This window comes from Saimiri boliviensis, chromosome 1 (assembly GCF_048565385.1).
Source record: "Saimiri boliviensis isolate mSaiBol1 chromosome 1, mSaiBol1.pri, whole genome shotgun sequence".
NCBI classification, from domain to species: domain Eukaryota; kingdom Metazoa; phylum Chordata; class Mammalia; order Primates; family Cebidae; genus Saimiri; species Saimiri boliviensis.
The window spans coordinates 64,832,558-64,856,607 of NC_133449.1; the positions used below are offsets into that span (position 1 = coordinate 64,832,558).

Genomic DNA, 24,050 nt, shown 5'->3' on the forward strand with positions numbered 1-24,050 from the left:
TCAGTCGTGCTTTTGTTTTTGCGGATAGAGGGCCTTTGTTCGTCTCGCATCACCTACTAACCTTAATTCCACCCTCCTCCAAACCCGGACGCCAGACCAAGGAATGCAATAAAGGCAAAAGTGTATCAAATGCCAGTTGTGGGACAAGCTGGTGCCAAAGCACTTTAAGTGAGCGACCTCATTTAATCCAAACACCCCAATTGCGTTGCTCCTATTATTAAGGCCAATTTACTCATGCGAGAACAGAGGCTGAGAGGTCAAGCTGTCTAATGTCACAATTACACAGTCAGTGGCAACGGGGCGAGCGTAGGAAGCTGGCCCCAACGCCCGTTTTCTGGCTTTGCACTGGCCAGAGGCTCCTCGCGGATAGCGTACGCCAGCCCGCGGCCCCAGCGCCTATCCACGGTGAGCACGCAAGCGTTGGTGGCATTGGGCGGAGGACCCCCTGGTGCAAGATGATACCTTCCTGTGAAGGCTTGGGGAGGAGGGAAGCGCAGCTGGGAGAAGGCTAATCGTTAAGCAAGACAGCTTTGGAGTGGGCAGGACTGAGATCGCAAGCGCTAATGGCCACGACTATCGACAGTTGAAGCGAGTCCGGCTGCGGGCACACCTCTAGTGCCGGTCCACCCCGGCCCGCCCACCGCCAGCGAGGACCGGGAGAGTCGAATCCATACTGAGAAATGCTGGGGCGGAGCTGAGGCAAGGGCCGGCTGTAGCTGTTAAGAGTTTAAACCAGTCAGCCCCCGGCTCCACTTCTCTCGACCAATAGGAAGTAGGCTAAGGCGCAGAGGCGGAAAGTGTGGCTACACGAGCAGGCGTCAGAGCCAATCAGCCGTGAGCCTCGTTCCCGTTGTCCAACCAGCGGCGAGAGCGGGTATGTGGGAGGGAGACCGGAGCAGCTGTCAGGCTAAAGTCCGGCGAGCGACGCGCTGCGGGGCGGCGGGAGGAGACGCGGCGCGGGGCCGGACCCTGGAGATGGTCCCCGGCGCCGCCGGCTGGTGTTGTCTCGTGCTCTGGCTCCCCGCGTGCGTCGCGGCCCATGGTGAGCAGCAACGGGTGGGGCTGCACTCCAGGGTGGGGCTGCCCCTTCAGCTTGCGCGCGTCTCGGGCTGGGGGCCACGGGTCACCTTGGGGACCCTGCGAGTTCAGAGCAGGGCAGGTCTGGAAACGGGCGGCCGGAGTAAGTGGATGGTGGTCCAGGGACATAAGGTGGGCGCAGCCTGAGGCAGAAGCTCTGAGTCTCAGCTTCCCACGACAAAGCAGGTCTCCCTACTCGTCCCCCCCACACACACCCCCGCCCACTAGCGCCGACCCAGGTGACAGGGTGCGATGCGGAGGGACAGCTAAAGAAAGATACTACAGGATGGAGATATGTATGTGAGCATTCACATGTACAGGAGCATGCATTCCTACACGTGGGCACACACGCACAACCCGTTTACACCTACACAAGCACCTAAATGTATACATCTATGCATACACTTAAGCACATATGTATACCCACAACTTACACAGATTAGCACATGCAAAGGCAAGCAAGGGTTGGGGGAGGAGGGAGTGAGTTTGACGCTAGTCCAGAAAGGCTTTCTGGGGGTGTATTTGTATCCGATGGGGAGTCCCCACTCCCAGGACTGTATAGCTCAATGCCAAGCCAGGGGAGCTCTACCTGATGCCTGTGATTTGGGCGGTAAACAAGGACAGCTAAAGCCATAATCAATCCCAGCCTTGATCACAGTAGTGACTTGGTAGTTTGTCTATTGACCAATGGACTTGTGGCAGCAGTTTTCATCCTTCAGCATTCCGCAGTCTCTCTGGGCTAAGGAAACCAGGGACTCAAGTCCGGTTACAACATTAAACTTTGGTGCTGAGAAGAAGTTCCCATGCCCCAGAAAAATCTAGTTGTCTGGAAATTATCTTCTTCAGTGCTATGGAGCTGGATATAGTTGTTGTTCATTCATTCATTCAGCAGAATTTACAGGGCTACCCCTTTATTATAGCTACTATGCGAGGCACTGGGGAGTCTGCAATGAAGTTACAAAGTGGAAGAGACAGATATTTAAAATGATGAATCCAGGGTAGGTACAGTGGCTCAAGCCTGTAATTCCAGGCCAAGGTGAGAGGATCACTTGAGCCCTGGCAACAAAGCAAGACCCCATTCCTATTTTAAAATTTAAAAAAAAAAAAAAATCAGCCTGGGTAATATGGCAAAACCCCGTCTCTACTAAAAAATACAAAAAATTGGCCAGGCACAGTGGCTCACGCCTGTAATCCCAGCACTTTGGGAGACTGAGGCGGGCAGATCACAAGGTCAAGAGATCAAGACCATCCTGGCCAACATGGTGAAACCCCTTCTCTACTAAAATACAAAAATTACCAGGTGCAGTGGCTCACGCCTGTAATCCTAGCACTTTGGGAGGCTGAAGCGGGCGGATCCCCTGAGGTCAGGAGTTCAAGACCAGCCCGACCAATATGGTGAAACCCCGTCTTTAAAAAAAAAAAAAAGTTTTAAAAAAGAAAAATAAAAAAAAATACAAAAATTAGCTGGGTGTGATGGTGCACGCCTGTAGTCCCAGCTACTTCAGGAGGCTGAGGCAGGAGAATTGCTTGAGCCCGGGAGGCAGAGGTTGCAGTGAGCCAAGATCTCAACACTGCACTCCAGCCTGGCATCTGGCAACAGAGCAAGACTCTGTCTAAAAAAAAAAAAAAAAATACAAAAAATTAGCTGGGCATAGTAGCACACATCTGTAGTCTCAGCTACTCGGGAGTCTGAGGCATGAGAATCTCTTGAGCCTGGGAGACAGAAGTTGCAGTGAGGTGAGATCGCACAACTGCACTCCAGCCTGAGTGATAAAATGAGACACTGTCTCAAAAAAAAAAAAAAAAAAAAAAGAAGAAGAAAGAAAAGAAAAATTATGAAGGCTGTATAATTACAAATTATGTTGAAAGTCCTCATTTCTTAAAAAGCATATTTGAATGGATATAGGAGGGCAATCATGAGGCAGAAGCTTTCTCTGAAGAAGTGACATTTAAGCTATGACCTGAAGGATGACTAGGAATGAGTCAGGTAAAGGGTGGAAATAGGGTGGGGTGGGAGTAGGGGGCCTTCCAGGCTCAGGGGACAACTTGCAGAAAGACTGAGAGAAGTGAAGAAACTGAAAGGCCAGTGTAGCTTGAACATAGGATGGAGAAGATGAGGTTGAAAGAGTGGCCAGGAGCCAGAGCAGACAGGGTCTTGTTGGCCACAGTTTAAAAAGAGTTTAAATTTTACATGCAAAGGGCAGTTATTGAAAGGTATTGAAACCCTGGCTATGGTGATATGCTCATAATTGCCAAGATGTTTTCGATTTCCGGTTGTTGTTTGGGGAATGAACCTTACGGAGCAAGAATGGAGGGAGAGAGGCTAGGTAAGAAGCTGAGCTGTCAGGACAAGAGATGATATGGATTAGACTAAGGGGATGGTAGTGGAACCAGAAAGTCAACTTTTAAATTTTAGTGAGAACTGTTTTGTACCCAGCCTACTACATCTCTACCCTGAAACTCCCAGGTCTTCAGAGCAAAAATAAATTAACCCTGGAGCACTCAGTTTTCCTGGCTCACTGTGTAAGCAGCAGCAGCTGATATAAATCTCTGGGGTTACTAACCTGCATCAACTCTATCCTCCCCAGGGCAGAGGCCATCTATCCCTCCACCCTGCCACTAGGGGACCCATTTGGCTGAAGCCAGGACCCTGGGCCCACACTATAGCCAGCCCAGCTGAAGACACAGGGCCTGTGATCTGAACCTGAACCAGCGTTTTTTTTTGTTTTGTTTTTTTTTTTTTTTTTTTTTTTTTTTTTTTTCAGACAGAGTTTCACTCTTGTTACCCAGGCTGGAGTGCAATGGCGTGATCTCGGCTCACCACAACCTCCGCCTCCTGGGTTCAGGCAATTCTTCTGCCTCAGCCTCCTGAGTAGCTGGGATTACAGGCATGCGCCACCATGCCCAGCTAATTTTTTGTATTTTTAGTAGAGACGGAGTTTCACCAGGTTGACCAGGATGGTCTCGATCTCTTGACCTCGTGATCCACCCGCCTCGGCCTCCCAAAGTCCTGGGATTACAGGCGTGAACCACCGCGCCCGGCCTGAACCAGCTTTTTTATGGGAGACTTCTTACCTGTACTCTTTACCCTTCAGGCTTCCGTATCCATGATTATTTGTACTTTCAAGTGCTGAGTCCTGGGGACATTCGATACATCTTCACAGCCACACCAGCCAAGGACTTCGGTGGTATCTTTGTAAGTTAAGGGAGACCCCTGATCTCTGATCCTCAACCTCCCCCTCCCCTCACTGAGCTGCGGTGACCCTCTCATCCTACCTGAGTGCTGGGACAGGGAAGGGAGCAAAATCAGCTCTGCCCTCCGTGAGCTGCAGTGCAGAAAGGAAGCTCTTCCAGCTACTCCCCTGAGTATAATATAGTCCTGGGCACCAGAGAGGGACAAAAGCGGTCTTTTTAGGGTACATTAAATGAAAAGCCAAGAGCATCAGCTTCCTCTGCCAGCTCTACCTCTTAAAGTGTGAATTAAGGCAAGTCACTTCCCCTCTCTGGATCTATAACCAACTCCCCTGCCTATCTCATGGAAGGGTAGGGTGGGGTAGGACAGCCAGATAGGCCTTTGTGAGAATTAAGTAAAAATGTTTAGCTGTCTGGCAACACAGAAATCACTCCCACGTTTCCTTCACACTTTATAAGATGCCAGTAAGATGGGATTGTCAGCCCAGTCCTAAAGCAGGCGTGTCTCATTACACTCTCACCTCTCCAAATGTTAAATGTTTTTCAGCACACAAGGTATGAGCAGATTCACCTTGTCCCCGCTGAACCTCCAGAGGCCTGTGGGGAACTCAGCAATGGTTTCTTCATCCAGGACCAGATCGCTCTGGTAGAGAGGGGGTAAGAAGTGGGCAGGCACAGACACGAGGGGTGGCCAGGCATAGGGCAGATTCTGAGATCATTATTGGTGGTAGTGCTTTGAAACAGCTGTTTTTGAAAATTTCATCTTTTTAAAGGTCTTTTAGAAATGTCTAGCCTGGGCAACATGGCAAAACCCTGTCTGTACAAAAAATTCAAAACTTAGCTGGGCGTGGTGGCACATGCCTGTGGTCCCAGATTCTCAGGAGGCTAAGGTAGGAGGATTACTTGAGCCCTCATTGAGGCTGCAGTGAGCTGAGATCACGTCACTGCACTCCAGGATGGGCAACAGAGCAAAACCCTGTGTCAAGAAAAAAAGAAAAGAAAAATAAATGTATTTAAATTATCCATGCTTTTAGCTATTCACTTGAGCCTTTAAAACAAATTCTTCATAGTCTCTCTTCTATACTCCCAGGGTGATGATCTGGGGAAAGTGGGAGCTAGGACCTGTCTTTCCTTTGGTCTCATCACCACCTCTTCCAGGGGCTGCTCCTTCCTCTCCAAGACTCGAGTGGTCCAGGAGCATGGCGGGCGGGCAGTGATCATCTCTGACAACGCGGTTGACAATGACAGCTTCTACGTGGAGATGATCCAGGACAGTACCCGGCGCACAGCTGACATCCCCGCCCTCTTCCTGCTCGGCCGAGATGGGTGAGGGCTCCTTTCCTCTGGCTTTATCAGCACCAGCTGGGTGCCATGACTTGGGGAGGTCAGGGGTAATTAATTGCCAGCCCCTTCTTGCAGGCCTCAACTTGGGGTGCTTCAGTGAGAGGGCAAAAAAAGTTTTTGGGCTTTGGGACTCCCAGATTGATGGGGACAGTGGGGCATGATGGGGTACCAAGAAAGTGACCATCACCACCTCTCTTCATGCCCTCCCAGCTACATGATCCGCCGCTCCCTGGAACAGCATGGGCTGCCATGGGCCATCATTTCCATCCCAGTCAATGTCACCAGCATCCCCACCTTTGAGCTGCTGCAACCGCCCTGGACCTTCTGGTAGAAGAGTTTGTCCCACATTCCAGCCACAAGTGACTCTGAGCTGGGAAGGGAAAACCCAGAATTTTTGCTATTTGGAATTTGGGGATAGCATCTGGGGCCAAGTGGAGTCAGGTATAGGAAAAAGGTTTAGGCATTACTAGGCTGAAAGAGGAGAGCCATACCACTGGTCTTCCCTTCCCCAGGGCCCCAAAGGGTGTCTCATGCTACAAGAGGAGGCAAGAGACAGGCCCTAGGGCTTCCGGCTAGAGTCTGAAACAAAAGGAGCTGAAGGTAGGTGGCCTGAGAGCCATCTGTAACCTGTCACATCTCACCTGGCTCCAGCCTCCCTTACCCAGGGTCTCTGCACAGTGACCTTCACAGCAGATGTTGGAGTGGTTTAGAGCTGGTATTTGGGGATTCAATAAACCCTCACTGACTTTTTAGCAATAAAGCTTCTCATCAGGGTTGCAACTGTGTCCTAGAATAAGAGCACATAGGGGTGGGCAGGACCTTCGAATCACTCATCTGGTCCCATACAGTCGTTCTGAGGAAAGGAAACAGGCCCACGTCATTTTGGACCAGTGCTCAGACTACTAGTCTTAGATCCCAGCACAGCTTCCTGCTGAGAGCTGAGGAAGCCCTGGGAAGCCAGAGTTCAGGCCCTCAGGAGAAGACTCATCTTATAGCCTGGAACTGGGAATGCAAACAGGACCTCAGGGCCGGGCACGGTGGCCCATCCCTGCAATCCTAGCACTTTGGAAGGCCAAGGTCGGGGGATCATTTGAGGCTAAGAGTTCAAGACCAGCCTCAGCAACAACATAGCAAGACCCCATCTCAACAAAAAAATTAAAAATTAGCCGAGTGTGGTGGCAAGCCTATAGTCCCAGCTACTCAGGAGGCTGAGGTGGGAGGATCGCTTGGGCCCAGGAGTTCAAGGCTGTAGTGATTATGATTGCACCACTGCACACCAGCCTGGGTGACAAAGTGAGACCGTGTCTCAAAAAAAAAAAAAAAAAAGCCAAACTGGACCTCAGACGACCCTTGCTCTTAGGCATTAGAACATATGCATAGCAGAGTGTAAATAAGGACAGAGGTGAGCCCAAGCTGGTGAGCCTGGAGCTCACATCTCCTACCGTTGCCTGGTCTAATCAATACCCGTTTGCACCCACCTGTGACTGCTGCATGGCCAGGGAAGTCTGCCCAGCCACTCGCCACAAAGGATTCCTGGAGAGGCCTATTACCACTCATATTTTATTGAGAACAGTGGGCAGGGGGCAGTGGAAGAGGAGTGCTGGCCATTGTGAAGGAGTAAGAACCCAGTGGGTAAGGAGACAGGCAGGTTCCACCTGGCTCCATGGTTCAGGGAAGGGCCTGTGGGGTGGGCACCTGCCCTCTCTGGGATCCCTCAGCAGGGGGATGTGGCAGGCACCTCCAGGAAAGGGAGGCATTGGGAGTAATGGTTTCTAATTCCCATTAGCATCCAACCCAAGAGTGAGAGGAGTGGTGCTGATCTGGGGGTAGGAAGGGATAAGACAGCTACTCTCCAAGTATCTAGCCCAGCTCCTCGAGGTTTCTGGAAAACTTAAGTGTTCCTCTGTGGAGATCCTAAAGATGGAGATTGAGGCCAGGAAAGCCCCTCACTGATCCATTTTAACTGGCCCCAGGAATGCCAGAACATCCTAATTTAAGGAGCACAGGCCTGTTAAGCCCCAGGTCTCAGCCATGCCTCTGAGTGCACAATGGGAAGAAGCTGTGAGAAAGAGTGATGATTCCCCACGTGTCCCTCCTGAGGAAGGCAGAGGCCTTTTCCATACTCCATAGGGCCAGCCACTGTGCCAGGGCCTGAGAGGCAAGGCACAAGGTACAAAGATTCCGAAGTCTGGGGAAGAGGTTAATCTCCACTTCCCCAGATGTCCAAATGGGGGTATGTGTATGGGGGAATATTCCCCCTAATAGAGCATTCCCAGCAGACAGCCTCAGGGAAGGGGCTCAGGAGGCCCAGATCCTCCTGCCTGCCTCTCCCCGCCGAGCCAGTGGTCAAGCAGTTGCCTTACCAGCCACAGCTGTGGCAGTGGGGAGGTGAGGAAGGTGAGGATGCCTCACCACCTCCCCTCTCTGCTTCAGTGAACTCAGTCTGTTCTCAGATTTACCCCCCCAGAAGAAATCAACAGCAAGTTGAGAGGAGAAAAGCCTCAGGTGAATGGGTAAGTATGGGCCATGTGGCCAAGGGGAAGAAACACTGTTAGGCCCTGGCCCTGATTCCAGCCCCTCATACCCTAGAGTGGAGGAACCTCACAGGGAAGCCAGTTGTGAAAGGCTCAGTGGCAGTGCAGAGTCTGAGCCAACTCAGCAGCAGTGTCCAGGGCATGAGGTTTGGTGGGGTTTGGGGGCTGGGAGTCCAGCCTTTGTCCTACCCTCTGGCAGAGAGGGCTGGAATGAGAGGAAAGCAGGCAATGGAAGTGGGGAGTTCCCGCTGAGCCCCTTCTCTGGCGGAAGAGCCCCTTTTTCCAGCAGGGTCTAGGGCAGGGCCCTTTCTATGCAGAGCAACATTACACATCAGTCATCTCATCCCCCAGCTCTGCATCTTCTGGCTCTCCTTCCTCCTCCTCCTCCTCCTCTTCCTCTTCCTCTTCTGAGGTCACATTGGGTTCATCAGCCTCTGCCAGGCATTTGGGACAGGAACAGACAAACAGATAGTTCTCCCTGCAGCGGTGAGGGAATGATGAGAGGGAAAAGTCAGACAACTACTGGGATAGAGGACCCCAGAGCCCAGCTGCCCAACCATGTCCCCAGCTGGCACCTGAGGATCTTGTGGCGGCTGTGGCGGCTGCGTTCCCGTTGACAGCAGTCCAAGTAGCTGATACAAATTTCCTGTAGGGCAGAGAGGTGCAGTCTGATGGTCTGTGCTCTTTTAAATGGCATAAGGCTCTCCCCAAATCCTACTCTATCTCTAACCACTGCCCTATCTGTAGGAGCCAGGCTTGCGCTGCCCTTCAGTGAAGGAGTAGTAGGCTGCCCTCATCCAGTTCCCAGTGCCTTCAGTAGGCAGGCCACTGTAGGGCTCCAACAGCCTGTGTCTGAGACAGAGGAGACTGTGATTAGCCTCAGGCCATGGTGGAAGCCAGTCAATGGCCAAGGTCTGTGCTGGGATCAGAGGTGTTGGTATGACGCTACTTGCCCGGCAATTAGATTCAACCAGGCACTGTGCCTGTGCTAACAGACAAGACCCTAAACCCACAAAGAGCTATCTCCTACTTTCTTAGAAACTACAGATCTGCATTTGACCAAAAAATAGCTGGGGACAAGAATCTGAGCACACAGGTGTCCCTCAAACACTGTCTTGAGACTCTCTGAAGTCATATTTTGAAAAAGTGAGGAAGGGTTAGAACATAACCATAAGCTGAAAGACTCAGACCGTAGGGCAGGTGTCCCCAAACTTTCTACACAGGGGGCTAGTTCACTGTCCCTCAGACCGTTGGAGGGCCGCCACATACTGTGCTCCTCTTACTGACCACCAATGAAAAGAGGTGTCCCTTCCTGAAGCGCGGCGGGGGGCTGGGTAAATGGCCTCAGGGGGCCGCATGCGGCCCGTGGGTCGTAGTTTGGGGATTCCTGCCCTAGGGTATGTGCAGATTTCACCCAACAGCCTGAACTTCAAGGTGCTCTAGCCACTGCTGTTCCCAATCCCTAAAGAGAACTTCCAAGGCCCGCTGCCCACCCATCCCCACGGTTCCTGGCTCCCCTCACCTCTCCTGGCTTAATATCCTCCAGAGCGGTGACATGCAAAAGGAAGTTGTTTTCTGGAAAAGAGGTCTCTGCATTGGGCACACAACTGTGATTGCCTAGATCACAAGAGGCAGGTAATGAGGATTATTTACTAAAAAACATAATGGCCTCAACTCTGCAGAGCTCTGGGTCCTTTCTTACTCTTTCATCCCTGCCAAGGCTGAGCAGGTTTTGGAACCCAAGTTTCCTGACTCTGCATCCAGCGTTCTTTCCTAAAGACCAAAAAGCACACACCGAATGAACTCCACAGCACTCCCATTCCAACCCGCTGTGACTGGCCAACTTCATTCTCTGTCGTGTTCCCACTGTCTCACAAAGGGAGGGACAGGGCTCTGAAGGGACACCCACCAGACCACTTAACTCAGTTCTGCCTGCTACTGGACATCAGTAACAGCTGTCACAGGCACTCTGAGAATCCAGTTTGGGAGGGTAGAGTGGCCCTGGAGCCTGGGAGGAGTTCACAGTGAGTAAACTAGAGGGTGGGAGGCTGAGTTGTCTGAGCTGGCTCTGCCCCTCCTCATCAGATGTTGATGTGACTCGCCCTCTAGCCTGGGCTCCCTCTTCCCAGGAACCAAAGGGTCTCCCAGTACTCCCAAATCTCACAGGGCAGTGATGGTATAAAGCCCATGCTTCCCTTTACAAGAATCAGAGCTCTATGCCTGCCTTAGTACAGGGACTGGCCTATCATAAGGTTTTATATATAAGTACATACTATAGCACAAACAGTTGGATGAACAAATGAAATAATGATAGAATAAAAAGGCCCAGGGGAATTCCTGTGGGAATTCAGACCTAATGGGGCTCCTAAACTCAACCCTAGCAGCCTAGAAAGGGCCAACTGAGAAAGAAACTGTGGCTGCAAGGCCACCTGGTAAAGGCAGAAATGCCTGGGACCATCCCTCCTCAGTGCCATGACTCACAGCAGCTCTGAAGCACAAAGAGGCCAGATCCTTCACAGTTAAGAAACTCTCCAGTTGCTGTAAGACAGTAACATACAGACATTATTCTACCCATTTTACAGGCAGGAAAAGGAAACAAGGCTTACAAAGACAGGCACTGACTCCACTGTCCTGCCACCCCACCACACTAATGTACCAGGCCCTACCATTTTACCTAAACTTGCCTCTGAGACACAAGCCTTTTCTGTCTACAAGACACCCTATTTGTCCAGCACTCCCCCTCCTCCTAGCATCAAGCCTCTGGATAAATCTTGGGGCCGTTTCTCACCTGTGTGCCCTGTGGACAGATCTGAAGCTCCCCATAGGCACAAAGGGATTACCTTCCCCCACCATTAATTCAGAGCACCCTGGGGAAAAACTGTGTATCCACCATCTGACTGGGGGGTTTCCAGGGTTGGCTAAGGCCAAGGCCCTATCTCACCAACCTGCCTCGATGTCCTTGTACAGCTGGTCAATGAAGGCGTCCAGCTGCTCTCGGTCCTGAGGCTTCAGCTCCAGTGCGTCACAGGCATGGACCCACTGGCTCAGGGAGCTGGAGGTCCCAGGCAGCTCGTGGTTGGGGAGGTAGAAGCCCAGGTCACAGGGCTCTCTACCTCCACATAAGTTAAGCCCAGGAAGAAGTGTCTCCCACCCCTGCCCCATTTCATTCTCCAGGGTGGGGGCCCATCTTTCCCAATAGACAGAGGCTCCCTAAAACAGATACCAATGACTCATTCTTTCTGACTCCCACCACTGTGTCCAGTTCAGTACTCTGCCCAGATTCCCACCCTACCCCATCCCAGCCTTAAAAGCAACTGTGGCTACCTTCCTCAATCCGTTTCCCACCCCTGAGAGGAAGTTCAATAGCTCTGGAACATTCTAACCTGGTCCCGATTCCTTGGCCATTGGTCCCAACAAGAGCAAAGAGGGACCGGAATCCATCTGGAGTGAACCACTGTTGGGGGAAAAAAAGAGATGGGTGCTCATGTTATAGCCACTTGCTTTTCTTCCAATTCAACTCTGTTCAGGAAGCCTTCTGTGAGTCAGGCTCTCCAATTCAACTCTGTTCAGGAAGCCTTCTGTGAGTCACGCTCTCCAATTCATCTCTGTTCAGGAAGCCTTCTGTGAGTCAGGCTCATCCCGACTCCAGAAGACCAAGTTGGCTTTGGCTCAGCTGTCCCAGTAGGAGATGCTGACCTGGTTGTTCCTGGAGAACTGGAGTAACAAGGAGGCCACTGGTCCCACCCTCTCCTCACTCACCTGGCTGACTGCTTCCTCATAGAGGGCCTCTGTGAAGAGTCTCCGCAGAAGTTCTAGTTGGCCCTGGTTTAGAGGAAGCAGGGAGACACTTGTATCCCTGGGGATTTCCCATTAGCACCTAGGCAGGGCCCAGACGATCAAGGGAGGGAAGGAAAAAGGGCCAGCTCTGTAGACACAGCTTTCCATGGGGGCAAAAGAAGCCACAGAGTCCACCACCAAAGAGCCATGGCAGTCTGCTGGCCTATTCCAACCTGGGGTGGCGAACCTGAAATTTCTCCCCATTTTCCAGCACTTGTACCAGCAAGGCTGAGGCAGCCTGACCACCACCGTCAAATCTCCCTTGACCTGGCCTCCAGACCAGCTGGGTTCTCCCATTCCTTTCCTGTAAGTTCAGTGCAGGAGGGCCTACCCCAGATGCAAACCTTTCACATACCTGCCTCCACCCTCAGGCAGCTCCTGCAGGGAAGTCCACTGTCCTCAGTGAGGACCCATACTCTTTGATTGGGAATGAGCACTCAGGACGTGGGCAGTTCTACGTTGCTCTCTGACTCTGCGGTCCTGCAACCCTCCACTCTCCATTCTATCTGATTTGCCCACTGCTATCCTAGGACAAGTCCTGCCTTCTAACACCAGTATAGACAGCACTTTCAGGGCAGGGCATCCGATGTGACCTTCCTCTGTTGTCACCCCACTTCCCAACTGTAGGTTCACATAAGGTTAGGAAGTAAACAGTGGCAGGAATGTAAATCCTCTGAATTGATTTCTGGGCCCAGGTACTAACTCCTTCCTGTAGCTGAGAAGTGATCAAATGTGGCGCTCCCCACAGATAGCCAGAGACATCCTAGGATATTTAGGGAGGAAAGGAGACAGGCCATGGGACAAGAATAACCTTGAATTTGTCCCCCAGAAGTTTATGGACAATTTCCTCCTCTTCATTGGCCGTTTTGTTACAGAACTGGGAGAAGAGCCTGATCCAACGGTCCTTGTCCTTGGCCTGCAGTGAACAAACATACTTAAGGGTCACACACATCCACCTTCTTACTGGCACTCCCACCCACTCGGGAAATACCAGCACACAGGAGCTTCTAGGGGCCCTTCCTCTGCCTGAGGGTTCCTCCCCATGCTGCCCACCCTTAGCCATCTCCCCAGCTGGAGCCGAGCTAGCCAATTCAAAACTTGGAAAACAGGAGAAAGAGGCTGAGGAAATAATAATAAAGTGGGGGGGGAGGTTAGAGTGGTTTCTCTCACCTTACATAAGACATAATCCTGAAAAAGTGGTGCTTATAAATCAAATACATGAATTGCTACTGTACAAGGCATCTTCTCCTAGATTAGAAACTACAGGCATACTATCACACTGGTCTTTAAGTTTAAAAAAAAAATGGCTACAGGCAAAACGAGCCCCCCATTCCCCATGCCTGATTCGTTTAGCACATTCCTAAAGTTTTACATAGCAAGGAGCTCTCCTTTGGAAGGCCAGGAAGAACTTTGCATCCAAGCTAGGGCCTTGAGGTGAGGAAACGACTGAGACCAAGGGTTGAATGGCGTCAAAGTCAGCTTCCCTGAGAGGGCTGAGTGGGCTCACCTGCTTCACTGTGGCCACCATCCTGGCCATCAGCATAATGCTTGCAGTCTCAGGTGGGTAGTGAACACTCCTGGGGAAAGAGAAAAAAGTTTGGTCTAGAAATTCTCTCCCTAGTAGCTGAGCTCAGGGAACCCCAGTCTGACTGGTACAGAGAAAGCTTCCTACCAATTGCATCAATTACAAAGAGAGAAAGTCATAGGCAAGGACTTAGGCAAGACTCTGCATTCCAATTGGCTTAATAGGGCTCCTTCTGGGAGAGTGTTAAATGTCAGTCCTGTTGTCCTTAGGACTGACAGCCCATATTAAAGGCAGGGGATAAGGTGATATGACTTCTGTTTAACCCTAAGAATGGAGGAAAAATCCAGGGAATTGTAACCTAAGAAAGATGACATCTGATGAGCCCAAGCAGGCAACCAGGGAGGCAAGGATAAAGGAAAGAAGACAGGAAAAGAGACCTACCTCCATGCCTCCTGCAGCTTATTGAGAGGATGCAAGGGGTCATCCTGGGAGGGGCCTGGGCACAGGACCTGGTGGTATTGCTCAGTGGCTGCCAGCCGACATTCTGCACTGCAGTACATCACCTGTTAAGTGGGACAGAGGTCAGGATCTAGGATCTGGCCCTAGGATCACCTCCTCTAACTGCATTCCTTCCACAAGTAGCCCCTGAACAGTAGCGCAGATATATCATGAGAACAGAAAACACAGGGTGCTCTGGGAGCATGTAAAAGGCACACGTCTTGCAAAAGCATGGAAAGGGAAGAGAAATTTTCAGGTAGAGGGGAAAGCCCCTGCCAGGTCCCAAGGAAGAAGGTAAGCTCCCACCAAGCCCATTTTCCAGACAATGTAACTGTAGCAGGGACGATGGAACTGGAACAACAACCAAGCCTTTTCAATATCTTATCCTACATTGTCGTTTTCAAGGCCACGACCAGGTCCGTTGTTGCTCCTGTCTCCCCACTGAGGACTCCAGCTAAGGCCTCCCTCGCCAACCTCTTCCAGGTACACTCCCCAGGAATACTCACCTGGCAGTGGGGACAGTTCTGGTGGAGGTCCTTGCGCACAGTGCACAGCTCTGGGTGAGGCAGAACCTGGCCTGGTTTCCCGGTCAGCCTCTGCGCATTCTCCTCTGCTTTCTCCAGTGCCCGTAGGCAGTGGTCACAGGCTGAGGGTGAGAACCGGACACAATGACGTCTTGAGAGCAGAGGCCACAGCTATCCCTTTCACAGCCCTATGGAGTACCTGCTATGTGTCAGGCACCATTCTGGTATTCCATAAAAGTTTGGGAAGTGAGTAAATGAATAACTACATGAATGAATGAATGAATGAATGAATGAATTTCATGTGCATCCAAAGGTAAATAATCCCCTCCTCCCTCTCAAGAACCTCCTGGCCCTTACTGTCTAACTCTCCTTGCTTCTTAATCAGACTCACTCTGTGGGGCGCCCCCACTACCCCCAAACTGGGCTTTTCCCATACTCTGGGGCCAACTGACCCTTCTTTCATTTTGTGTCTCTAACTTAAGAAACGTGTGGGCTGGGCACAGTGGCTAATGCCTGTAATCCCAGCACTTTGGAGTGGATCACCTGAGGTCAGAAGTTTGAGACCAGCCTGGCCAACATGGTGAAACCCCATTTCTACTAAAAATGCAAAAATTAGCCAGCCATGGTTGTGTGCACATGTAATCCCAGCTACTCTGGAAGCTAAGGCAGGAGAATCGCTTGAACCCAGAAGGCAGAGGTTGCAATGAGCTGAGATTGCACCATTGCACTCCAGCCTGGGCGACAGGAGCGAAACTCCACCACCCTTCCTACCCCAAAAAAAGAAAAGTATGAAAAAAGCATGTGGCCAGCAAAGCTAAGAGCATCCTACTTGTGCTGACCCCTAACTCAGCCTTGTTTGAATAAGGCCTTCTTGTGGCCTTCTCCTGGTGGAGGACTCCACTTTGCTACTGGGCCTTCAGCATGATATCCATCATACCATGAAGTCATACTTGACTGAGTCCTGCTGTGCTCCCTCAGGGAGCACATCGGAAGAGCCTCCTACCACAGGAATAAGCCTCAAACACCTAACACTGGACAGAGGCATGGTTCTCGGGCACAGTACTTCAAGGGAAGACAGCATTTCCTCCCAACACCCAGAGTTCCAGAGACGGCAGCCAGTAGTGATGTATGCAGCTCACTTTCATGCACAAAGGCGACTGGGTCCAGCAGCCATGAGGAGTATGAGAGATGTACTCACCTCGGTAGCGATAAAGTGCATTCCAGAGAAACTGTGCAGCCACCAGGGGCCGTTCTACGAAGATGGTCTCCCCCTTCCGGATCAGCTGTGTGGCAAACAGCCCCTTGCCCTAAGAGGGTAGCGGAATAGGATGGCCATTAGAAGGAACAGAGGACATAGCTCCAAGAGCCTCCAGGAAGCTGTCCAGCCTCACTCTTAGGAGAGGCCTCTGCCTCTGCGAGTTCATGGAGAGAGGTCAGCACCCTCCATAACTGCTTCCTCTGGAAATGCAGCTCTGATCTATTTCCAGTTGCACTCCTTTCAGCCCATTCAGAGCAGCAGCCTATTCAGAGCAGAAGGCCTGGAACAGGGAGGAAGCCATCATGGCAGCCATATCAGATTACTCAGAGAATTTTTCTGAGTATGGCCAGAGCAGGGTCAAGGCTTATAGCAGGCTGGGGCCTCCTGTACAGGAGCTGGTAACAGCAGAACGGCCATCTCTGAGTCAGCCACATGCCCCTCCAGGATCCTGGCAGTGGTATTGCTGCACAGGGTTGTAGAGAAATCCTACACCAAGGGACAGGGAAGTCTTGTTTGGGGAAAATGTGCCCTCTTCCTTGGTGAGCTGAATACCCATAGCACCTAGCACAGTGCTATTCAACAAGTCCTCGGGGACTGCACTAAAAGAAATGCGCTAATCCTAGCACCAGTCCTAATGTTAAGTTGCTATGAACCTTTGAGCCAAATGCTTCACTTTACATCTGTCTCCCACTGAAAAGTGAGCATTATAATAATACCTACAAGGTACTTTCCAGGGTGCAAGGATATAGGACAGATGAATGTACCTTATGAGCTGTAGCTTCTTCCTACTCAATGAGAGGTACAGGGACTGGCAACATGGGCATCACCTAGGACTCTGTTAGAAATGCAGAATCGGCCAGGCACGGTGGCTCAAGCCTGTAATCCCAGCACTTTGGGAGGCCGAGGCGGGTGGATCACGAGGTCGAGAGATCGAGACCATCCTGGTCAACATGGTGAAACCCCATCTCTACTAAAAATACAAAAAACTAGCTGGGCATGGTGGCGCGTGCCTGTAATCCCAGCTACTTAGGAGGCTGAGGCAGGAGAATTGCCTGCAGGAGGCGGAGGTTGCGGTGAGCCGAGATCGCGCCATTGCACTCCAGCCTGGGTAACAAGAGCGAAACTCCGTCTCAAAAAAAAAAAAAGGAAAAGAAAAAAAAGAAGAAATGCAGAATCTTGGGCCTCACCCGAGACCTGCTGAATCAGAATCTGCATTGTAACAAGATGCCTAGGTGATTAACATGCATGTTAGTTTGAGAAGCACTGGTTTTTGGTTTTTTTTGTGTGTTTTTTTTTTTTTGAGACAGTCTCGCTCTGTCGCCAGGCTGGAGTGCAAAGGCACGATCTCGGTTCACTGCAACCTCCGCCTCCCGGGTTCAAGCAATTCTCCTGCCTCAGCCTCCCACGTAGCTGGGACTATAGGTGTGCGTCACCATGCCCAGCTAATTTTTGTATTTTTTTTTTTTTTTTTTTTTTTTTAGTAGAGACGGGGTTTCACCATGTTAGCCAGGATGGTCTCGATCTCTTGAGCTCGTGATCCACCCACCTTGGCCTCCCAAAGTGCTGGGATTACAGGCGTGAACCACCACACCTGGCCTTGAGAAGCACTGGTTTAAAACACTATATACATCATGTAAAGGATGAAGGATGAGAAAACAACCTCTGAACTGCCATCTCTCAAATATGCAAAAGGACTCCGCAGATAGCTTCAGAATACAGGCAGTTACTGGCCTTACTGGGTACATACTCCCATTATTCATTTAAGAATATGGGTGCCCCTGCCAACACTGAACTGCCACAACAAAAGGAGAGAAAAAAAATGCTTGATATTGCAGCAAAATGACCTGTCACTGTTGCCTCCCAGGTAGCTCCCTGCCTCCTTAGAAGGCCAGACAGGATTGCCTCTCAAATTCAGAGCCACAAATCTCAACCCTGTGAACAACTCTGGAAGCTCTATCTCACAGTAGAATGGGACAGGAGAAACAAAACCAAGAGAAGTCCTGGGTACATCCTTGCCAGGCTTCCTGGAAGCCCTTCCCCCCATGCTTTATATCCCATCCCAATCTAGCAAACTGAAAACTTGGCCTTCCTCTATGGGACAAGACAATATGAACAGGGACTCATGTTATTTCTGACAATCTCAAATTTCAATATTGGACAAACGTAGATCTCCCTCTCTCTGTGGAAGACTAAATGCAGAAAATATTTAGTAATCAAAACAAAGAGAAAAGAATCAGAGTTTTCCTTTATAAAATCACTCATTCCCAAAATAGATAAGCATATTTCAAGAAAAACAGACCTCTAATGCTTAATATTAAGAAGGTTGGGCCGGGCGCGGTGGCTCAAGCCTGTAATCCCAGCACTTTGGGAGGCTGAGGCGGGTGGATCACGAGGTCAAGTGATCGAGACCATCCTGGTCAACATGGTGAAACCCCATCTCTACTAAAAATACAAAAAACTAGCTGGGCATGGTGGCACGTGCCTGTAATCCCAGCTACTCAGGAGGCTGAGGCAGGAGAATTGCCTGAGCCCAGGAGGCGGAGGTTGCGGTGAGCCAAGATCGCGCCATTGCACTCCAGCCTGGGTAACAAGGGCGAAACTCCGTCTCAAAAATAAAAAAAATAAATAAATAAATAAAAAAAAAGAAGGTTGGAGAGCACTGAACTTGAATGGAAAGGAGACACACTGTACATACTTCCAATGTGAAAAAAAAGTTTAAAGAAAAAATTCTGCAGGCTGGGTGTGGTGGCTCACACCTGTAAATCTGGCACTTTGGGAAGCTGAGGATGAAGAAGCGCTTGAGCCCAGGAGTTTGAGACCAGCCTGGGCAACATAGCAAGATCCCATCTCTAAAACAAAAAATAAAAATAAGGCCGGGCGCAGTGGCTCAAGCCTGTAATCCCAGCACTTTGGGAGGCCGAGGTGGGTGGATCACGAGGTCAAGAGATCGAGACCATCCTGGTCAACATGATGAAACCCCGTCTCTACTAAAAATACAAAAAAATTAGCTGGGCATGGTGGCACGTGCCTGTAATCCCAGCTACTCAGGAGGCTGAGGCAGGAGAATTGCCTGAAACCAGGAGGCGGAGGTTGCCGTGAGCCGAGATTGCGCCATTGCACTCCAGCCTGGGTAACAAGAGTGAAACTCTGTCTCAAAAAAAATAAATAAATAAAATAAAATAAAATAAAAAAAGATGGTGCAAAACTCTAAGACTGTGATATACATAGATGTGTGTGTGTGTATATATATATATACATATATATACATACATATATATACATATATATATATTTTTTGAGATGGAGTCTCCCCCATCAGTCACCCAGGCTGGAGTACAGTGGCGCGATCTTGGCTTACTGCAACCTCTGCCTCCTGGATTCAAGCAATTGTCGTGTCTTGGCCTCAGGTAGCTGGGATTACAGCCATGCACCACATGCCCAGCTAATTTTTATATTTTTAGTAGAGATGGGGTTTCACCCTGTTGGTCAGGCTGGTCTCAAACTCCTGACCTCAAGTGATCCACCTGCCTCGGCCTCCCAAAGTGCTGGGAATTACAGGCGTGAGCCACTGCACCTGGCTTAAGTTTTGTATTTTTAGTAGAGACAGGGTTTCACCATATTGGCCAGGCTGGTCTTGAACTCCTGACCTCAAGTGACCAGCCCACCTCGGCCTCCAAAAGTACTGAAATTACAGGAATGAGCCACTACACCCAGCCAGACTACACAGTGATTTAAAAATCTTGATTAAAAACAAAAAACCCACAATAAACCATGCTGCTATCTGGCTAGTGTACCAGTATGGTAGTCCAGCTGCTTCTACTAGACCTGGTGGGGCTTCTGTTCTGATTGGTCATGTCTCTGGCATAATAGTTGGTAAATTTTTTTTTTTTTTTTTTTTTTTTGAGACAGAGTTTTGCTCTTGTTGCCCAGGCTGGAGTGCAATGGCTCAATATTGGCTCACCACAACCTCTGCCTCCCGGGTTCAAGCAATTCTCCTGCCTCAGCTGCCCAAGTAGCTGGGATTACAGGCATTCGCCACCACACCCGGCTAATTTTGTATTTTTAGTACAGACAGGGTTTCTCCATGTTGGTCAGGCTGGTCTTGAACTCCCAACCTCAGATGATCCACCCACCTCAGCCTCCCAAAGTGCTGGAATTACAGGCGTGAGCCACCACGCCCAGACAATAGTTGCTAAATTTTTTAAAAGTCATTCCTATCCACAGAAGCAATAAAAAGTAGTCAAAAACGACTCCCACTTGAGGCCGTTGGTCTATATGGTTTCATGAGCCAATTCTCTCAACTCTTTAAAGAATAAATAATGCTTATGCTATTTAAACAATGTAATGACAGACAACACGGAAAGCTTTTCTATTTTACCAAAAACAACACATATAACCCTCGTGTGGTAACTTGAGGGAAATAATACAGAGAAAAAAAATCACAAACCAATCTCATTTGAATAGAGAAGCAAAAAGCCCAGGATAATCCATGCTGTTACCAAGTCCAGGCAGGTATGTTATTTTCCCCAGCAGCAGATTCAGATGCAGGCAAGGAGAAAGTGATCAGCTGGGGCCTTGATAGAAGGCTGGAAGGAAAACTATGGAAGGAGAGTGGCTGAAGTGATGAAGTGAGAGCAAAGAAATGAAATGAAGGGGCTGGGAGACTGGGGGCTAATGAAGATAAAGATGAAGAATATCACTGCAAGGCCGGGCGCGGTGGCTCACGCCTGTAATCCCAGCACTTTGGGAGGCAGAGGCAGATGGATCACGAGATCAAGAGATCGAGACCATCCTGGTCAACATGGTGAAACCCTGTCTCTACTAAAAATACAAAAAATTAGCTGGACATGGTGGCGCGTGCCTGTAATCCCAGCTACTCAGGAGGCTGAGGCAGGAGAATTGCCTGAACCCAGGAGGCGGAGGTTGCCGTGAGCCAAGATCGCGCCATTGCACTCCAGCCCGGGTAACAAGAGCGAAACTCCGTCTCAAAAAAACAAAAAAAAACTTGACATGTAGAAATAAGCTTGATATTTAAAGATTCACTGCTGCATCAAAAAGCCGTTTCTAAAAATGTAATGTTAACGTACACATCTTTGCAGAAGTATAGAGTTATGAGTGACTTTTTATTTTTTCTTTCCTTACATGCATTTTCTACTTTTTTCTACAATGAACTTTTGAAAACGACAAAATCATGTCACCTTCCTGCTAAAAACCCTACAAATGCCCCCATGGCCTTTGGACTCTGGTCCAGATTGCTTAGGACTCCAAGGACCTTCATGAAGGGTCTTGGCCTCTCTCCTCATACCCCCACCCAAATCTCACACACTGAGTTCATGAGGACTTACTCTTTTTTTACCTCAGTTCTCTCTGCCCAGCACGTCCCCGCCCACCGTTCCAGGGACCCAGCAGGAAAGCCCCCTAGCCCCGCCCCAAGCAGCCACGGCGGGGCCTCCGGCGGGTTGGCCGGGTTCCGCCGGGAGGAAACGCGCACGGAGACTTCGAAGGCCCAGGTCCATCGCGTGACTGCGCCACGAGCCTGCGCGCGGGGACAGACTGGGAGCCCCCGGGCCGCGAGCAGGGGCCGGGCCGTAGCGTCCGAGTGACACAGGAGCTTCTAGGCTCCGGGAATGGGGTCCTGTGGGGCTGTCTCTATGGCCGGACCGGGCTGAGGCTCCAGGCAGAACCCGCCCCTACCTCACCTTGGCGCTGCTCACGAAACGGACTTCCACGGAGACCCGGGCGTGGCCCGCCACGCCCACGCAGAAGGAGAACACGTCGCACATGGAGGCCGCCATCTTGGGCGCGCCTCCGCCTTAAGACCCTTAACCCCGCCTCGACCTGAGAGGCCCCACCCCTTTCTAGCGCCGCCCCCGGCGTGAGTGTCCCTGAGTCTGCGAGGTTTTGCGCTCCAGCGAGTCTGAATTTAGGTCCTGTGGTTCGTTGATGGGAGTGTGGCTGGACCTGCCTTTGTGTTTTTACGTCGGTACCTTTTTGTGTCTGTACCTCTGCATCGGAGTCTGTGTGCGCGTACATAGTTTTGATGTATCTGTGAGTCCGTTGCATGATTTTCTTTTTTTTTTTTTTTTTTGAGACGGAGTTTCGCCCTTGTTACCCAGGCTGGAGTGCAATGGCGCGATCTCGGCTCACCGCAACCTCCGCCTCCTGGGCTCAGGCAATTCTCCTGCCTCAGCCTCCTGAGTAGCTGGGATTACAGGCACGTGCCACCATGCCCAGCTAGTTTTTTGCACTTTTAGTAGAGACGGGGTTTCACCATGTTGACCAGGATGGTCTCGATCTGTCGACCTCGTGATCCACCCGCCTCGGCCTCCCAAAGTGCTGGGATTACAGGCTTGAGCCACCGCGCCCGGCTTTTTTTTTTTTTTTTTTTTTTTTGAGACAGAGTCTCACTCTGTCGCCCAGACTGGTGTGCAGTGGCGCGATCTCGGCTCACTGCAACCCTCTGCCTCCCAAGTTCAAGTGATTCTCCTGCTTTAGCCTCCCGAGGAGCTGGGAGTACAGGCATGTAACACTAAGCCCAGCTAATTTTTGTATTTTTAGTAAAGCCAGGGTTTCTCCATGTTGGCCAGGCTGGTCTCGAACTCTTGACCTCGTGATCCGCCTGCCTCGGCCTCCCAAAGTGTTTCCGATGCATGTTTCTATGTCTGTTGTCTCTGGCCACACAGTGGCCTGTCTTCACTGAGTAAAGCGCTCTTTGGACTCAGCCCTCGAGTGGGACAGCAGAAGGTCAACTTACTCCTATCCTCTCTGCCTCTCAGCCTGAAGGGAAGGACTAGCTTATACCCCGGAGCTCACTCACTCCGCCTGAAGAGTTCAGAACAAGATTTTATTTCCCAGTAATCCCTCTGGCAGCAGGGCAGACAGTCCCGCCAAAGGTCAAGGTGGACTTGTGCCTCTCTCGCATTCTTCAATGGCTTAGGGACCTTGCAACCTGTGGGTATTGGAGGAGTCCATAGTGGACCTCAGGTTTGAGAACCTCTGAAACTGGATACAGAAGTGAGTGTACATATGCACACTGTCATCAAAAGGGGGAGTGGCCTGCTTTCTCATTCAGGACCCCTAAAAGCTGCAAACCACAGACCTATGTCATCTTCCCTCACAGCTGGGCCTGACCATCAAGGCTTGTTTTGTTTCCTCGTCCCCTGATTTTGTGTGTTTTGTTTGAGACAGGGTCTTGCTTTTGTCGCCCACACTGGCATGGGACAATCTCGACTCACTGCAGTCTCCAGATCCCGGGTTCAATAACAGACTGGACAATGTAGTGAGACCCCCATCTCTACAAAAAATAGAAAAATTAGCCAGGCATGGTGGTGCGTCCCTGTAGTCCTAGCTATTTGGGAGGCTGAGGTGGGAGGATCACTTGAACCTGGGAAGGTCCAAGACTGCAATGAGCTGTGATCAAGCCACTGCAATCCTGTCTGGGTGGCAGAGTGAGACCTTGTCTCAAAAAAAAAAAAAAAAAAAAAATTAGCTGTGCATGGTGGCATGCGCATGTAGTCCCAGCTACACCAGAAAACAGAAGCTGAGGTGAGAGGATCCCTTAAGCCCAGGAGTTGGGGACTGCAGTGTGTCATGATCATGCCACTGCACTCCAGCCTGGCAACAGAGCAAGACCCTGACTCCAACAATAATTAAAGACAGAGAAACTTTCTTGAAACTTTCTGGCTCCCTCAAGCCTCCAGCCTGGTGTCAGGGAGCAAATTGTCCACCTCCTTGGGGGCAAACCTCCCCCTAGAGCAGCTGGGGGCCGTGCTTTCACTCACCACCAGGTGGCAGGGGCAGGCTTCCTTCCACCCCTCAGCTCAGTCCCCAAGAGCCATTCTAGAATCTAAATGGTCTGTATTACAGCAGTCAGCTCTGAAAATGCTGGCAGCAGGCTTCTTAGAGAGAAACTGAGCACATTCCTGAGAGGAAAGGAGCCATGAGTCAGAGTCATGAAAGGGGGAAACTATAACTGTCCTGTGAAAACACAGCAGAATTTATGACAAAATGCCAGCCTTGCCATACACAAATTATTCTATAAAAAGATAGGGCTTAGCCAGGCGCAGTGGCTCATGCCTGTAAATCCCAGCACTCTGAGAGGCCGAGGCGGGTGGATCACGAGGTCAAGAGATTGAGACCATCCTGGCCAACATGGTGAAACCCTATTTCTACTAAAAATACAAAAATTACCTGGGTGTGGTGGCGCCCGCCTGTAGTCCCAGCTATTCGGGAGGCTGAGGTAGGAGAGGTGCTTGAACCCG

At 50.5% G+C, this 24,050-nt stretch overlaps 2 protein-coding genes across 2 annotated transcripts; one reads left to right on the plus strand and one right to left on the minus strand.

Annotated features, from left to right (window-relative positions):
* Positions 1-876: 876 nt before the first annotated feature.
* PRADC1 (protease associated domain containing 1) lies at positions 877-6,389 on the plus strand. The gene is made up of 5 exons (XM_003922608.3): positions 877-1,042; positions 4,173-4,273; positions 4,817-4,926; positions 5,428-5,595; positions 5,824-6,389. The coding sequence occupies exons 1-5, from the start codon at positions 877-879 to the stop codon at positions 5,942-5,944; spliced, it is 666 nt and encodes a 221-aa protein (XP_003922657.1). The 3' UTR covers positions 5,945-6,389.
* Positions 6,390-7,159: 770 nt separating this feature from the next.
* SMYD5 (SMYD family member 5) lies at positions 7,160-21,610 on the minus strand. The gene is made up of 13 exons (XM_003922609.4): positions 21,489-21,610; positions 15,730-15,838; positions 14,514-14,653; positions 13,951-14,072; positions 13,492-13,561; positions 12,796-12,900; positions 11,907-11,969; positions 11,531-11,601; positions 11,093-11,199; positions 10,629-10,685; positions 9,670-9,764; positions 8,723-8,793; positions 7,160-8,625 (listed from the first exon to the last, which is right to left on the minus strand). Exons 1-13 carry the CDS (start codon positions 21,582-21,584, stop codon positions 8,472-8,474), a joined length of 1,260 nt encoding a protein of 419 aa, XP_003922658.1. The 5' UTR covers positions 21,585-21,610; the 3' UTR covers positions 7,160-8,471.
* Positions 21,611-24,050: the final 2,440 nt, after the last annotated feature.

Excerpts from the sequence above, each read along its gene's own strand:
- PRADC1 (XM_003922608.3), top strand. The coding sequence starts at position 877 with ATGTGGGAGGGAGACCGGAGCAGCTGTCAGGCTAAAGTCCGGCGAGCG. Across the intron at positions 1,043-4,172 it reads CGCGTGCGTCGCGGCCCATG|GCTTCCGTATCCATGATTAT; the intron begins GTGAGCAGCAAC and ends TTTACCCTTCAG. Across the intron at positions 4,274-4,816 it reads AGGACTTCGGTGGTATCTTT|CACACAAGGTATGAGCAGAT; the intron begins GTAAGTTAAGGG and ends AATGTTTTTCAG.
- SMYD5 (XM_003922609.4), bottom strand. The coding sequence starts at position 21,584 with ATGGCGGCCTCCATGTGCGACGTGTTCTCCTTCTGCGTGGGCGTGGCG. Across the intron at positions 11,970-12,795 it reads TTCTGGGGGACAAATTCAAG|GGCCAACTAGAACTTCTGCG; the intron begins GTTATTCTTGTC and ends CCTCTAAACCAG. Across the intron at positions 10,686-11,092 it reads GTACAAGGACATCGAGGCAG|CAACTGGAGAGTTTCTTAAC; the intron begins GTTGGTGAGATA and ends ACTGTCTTACAG.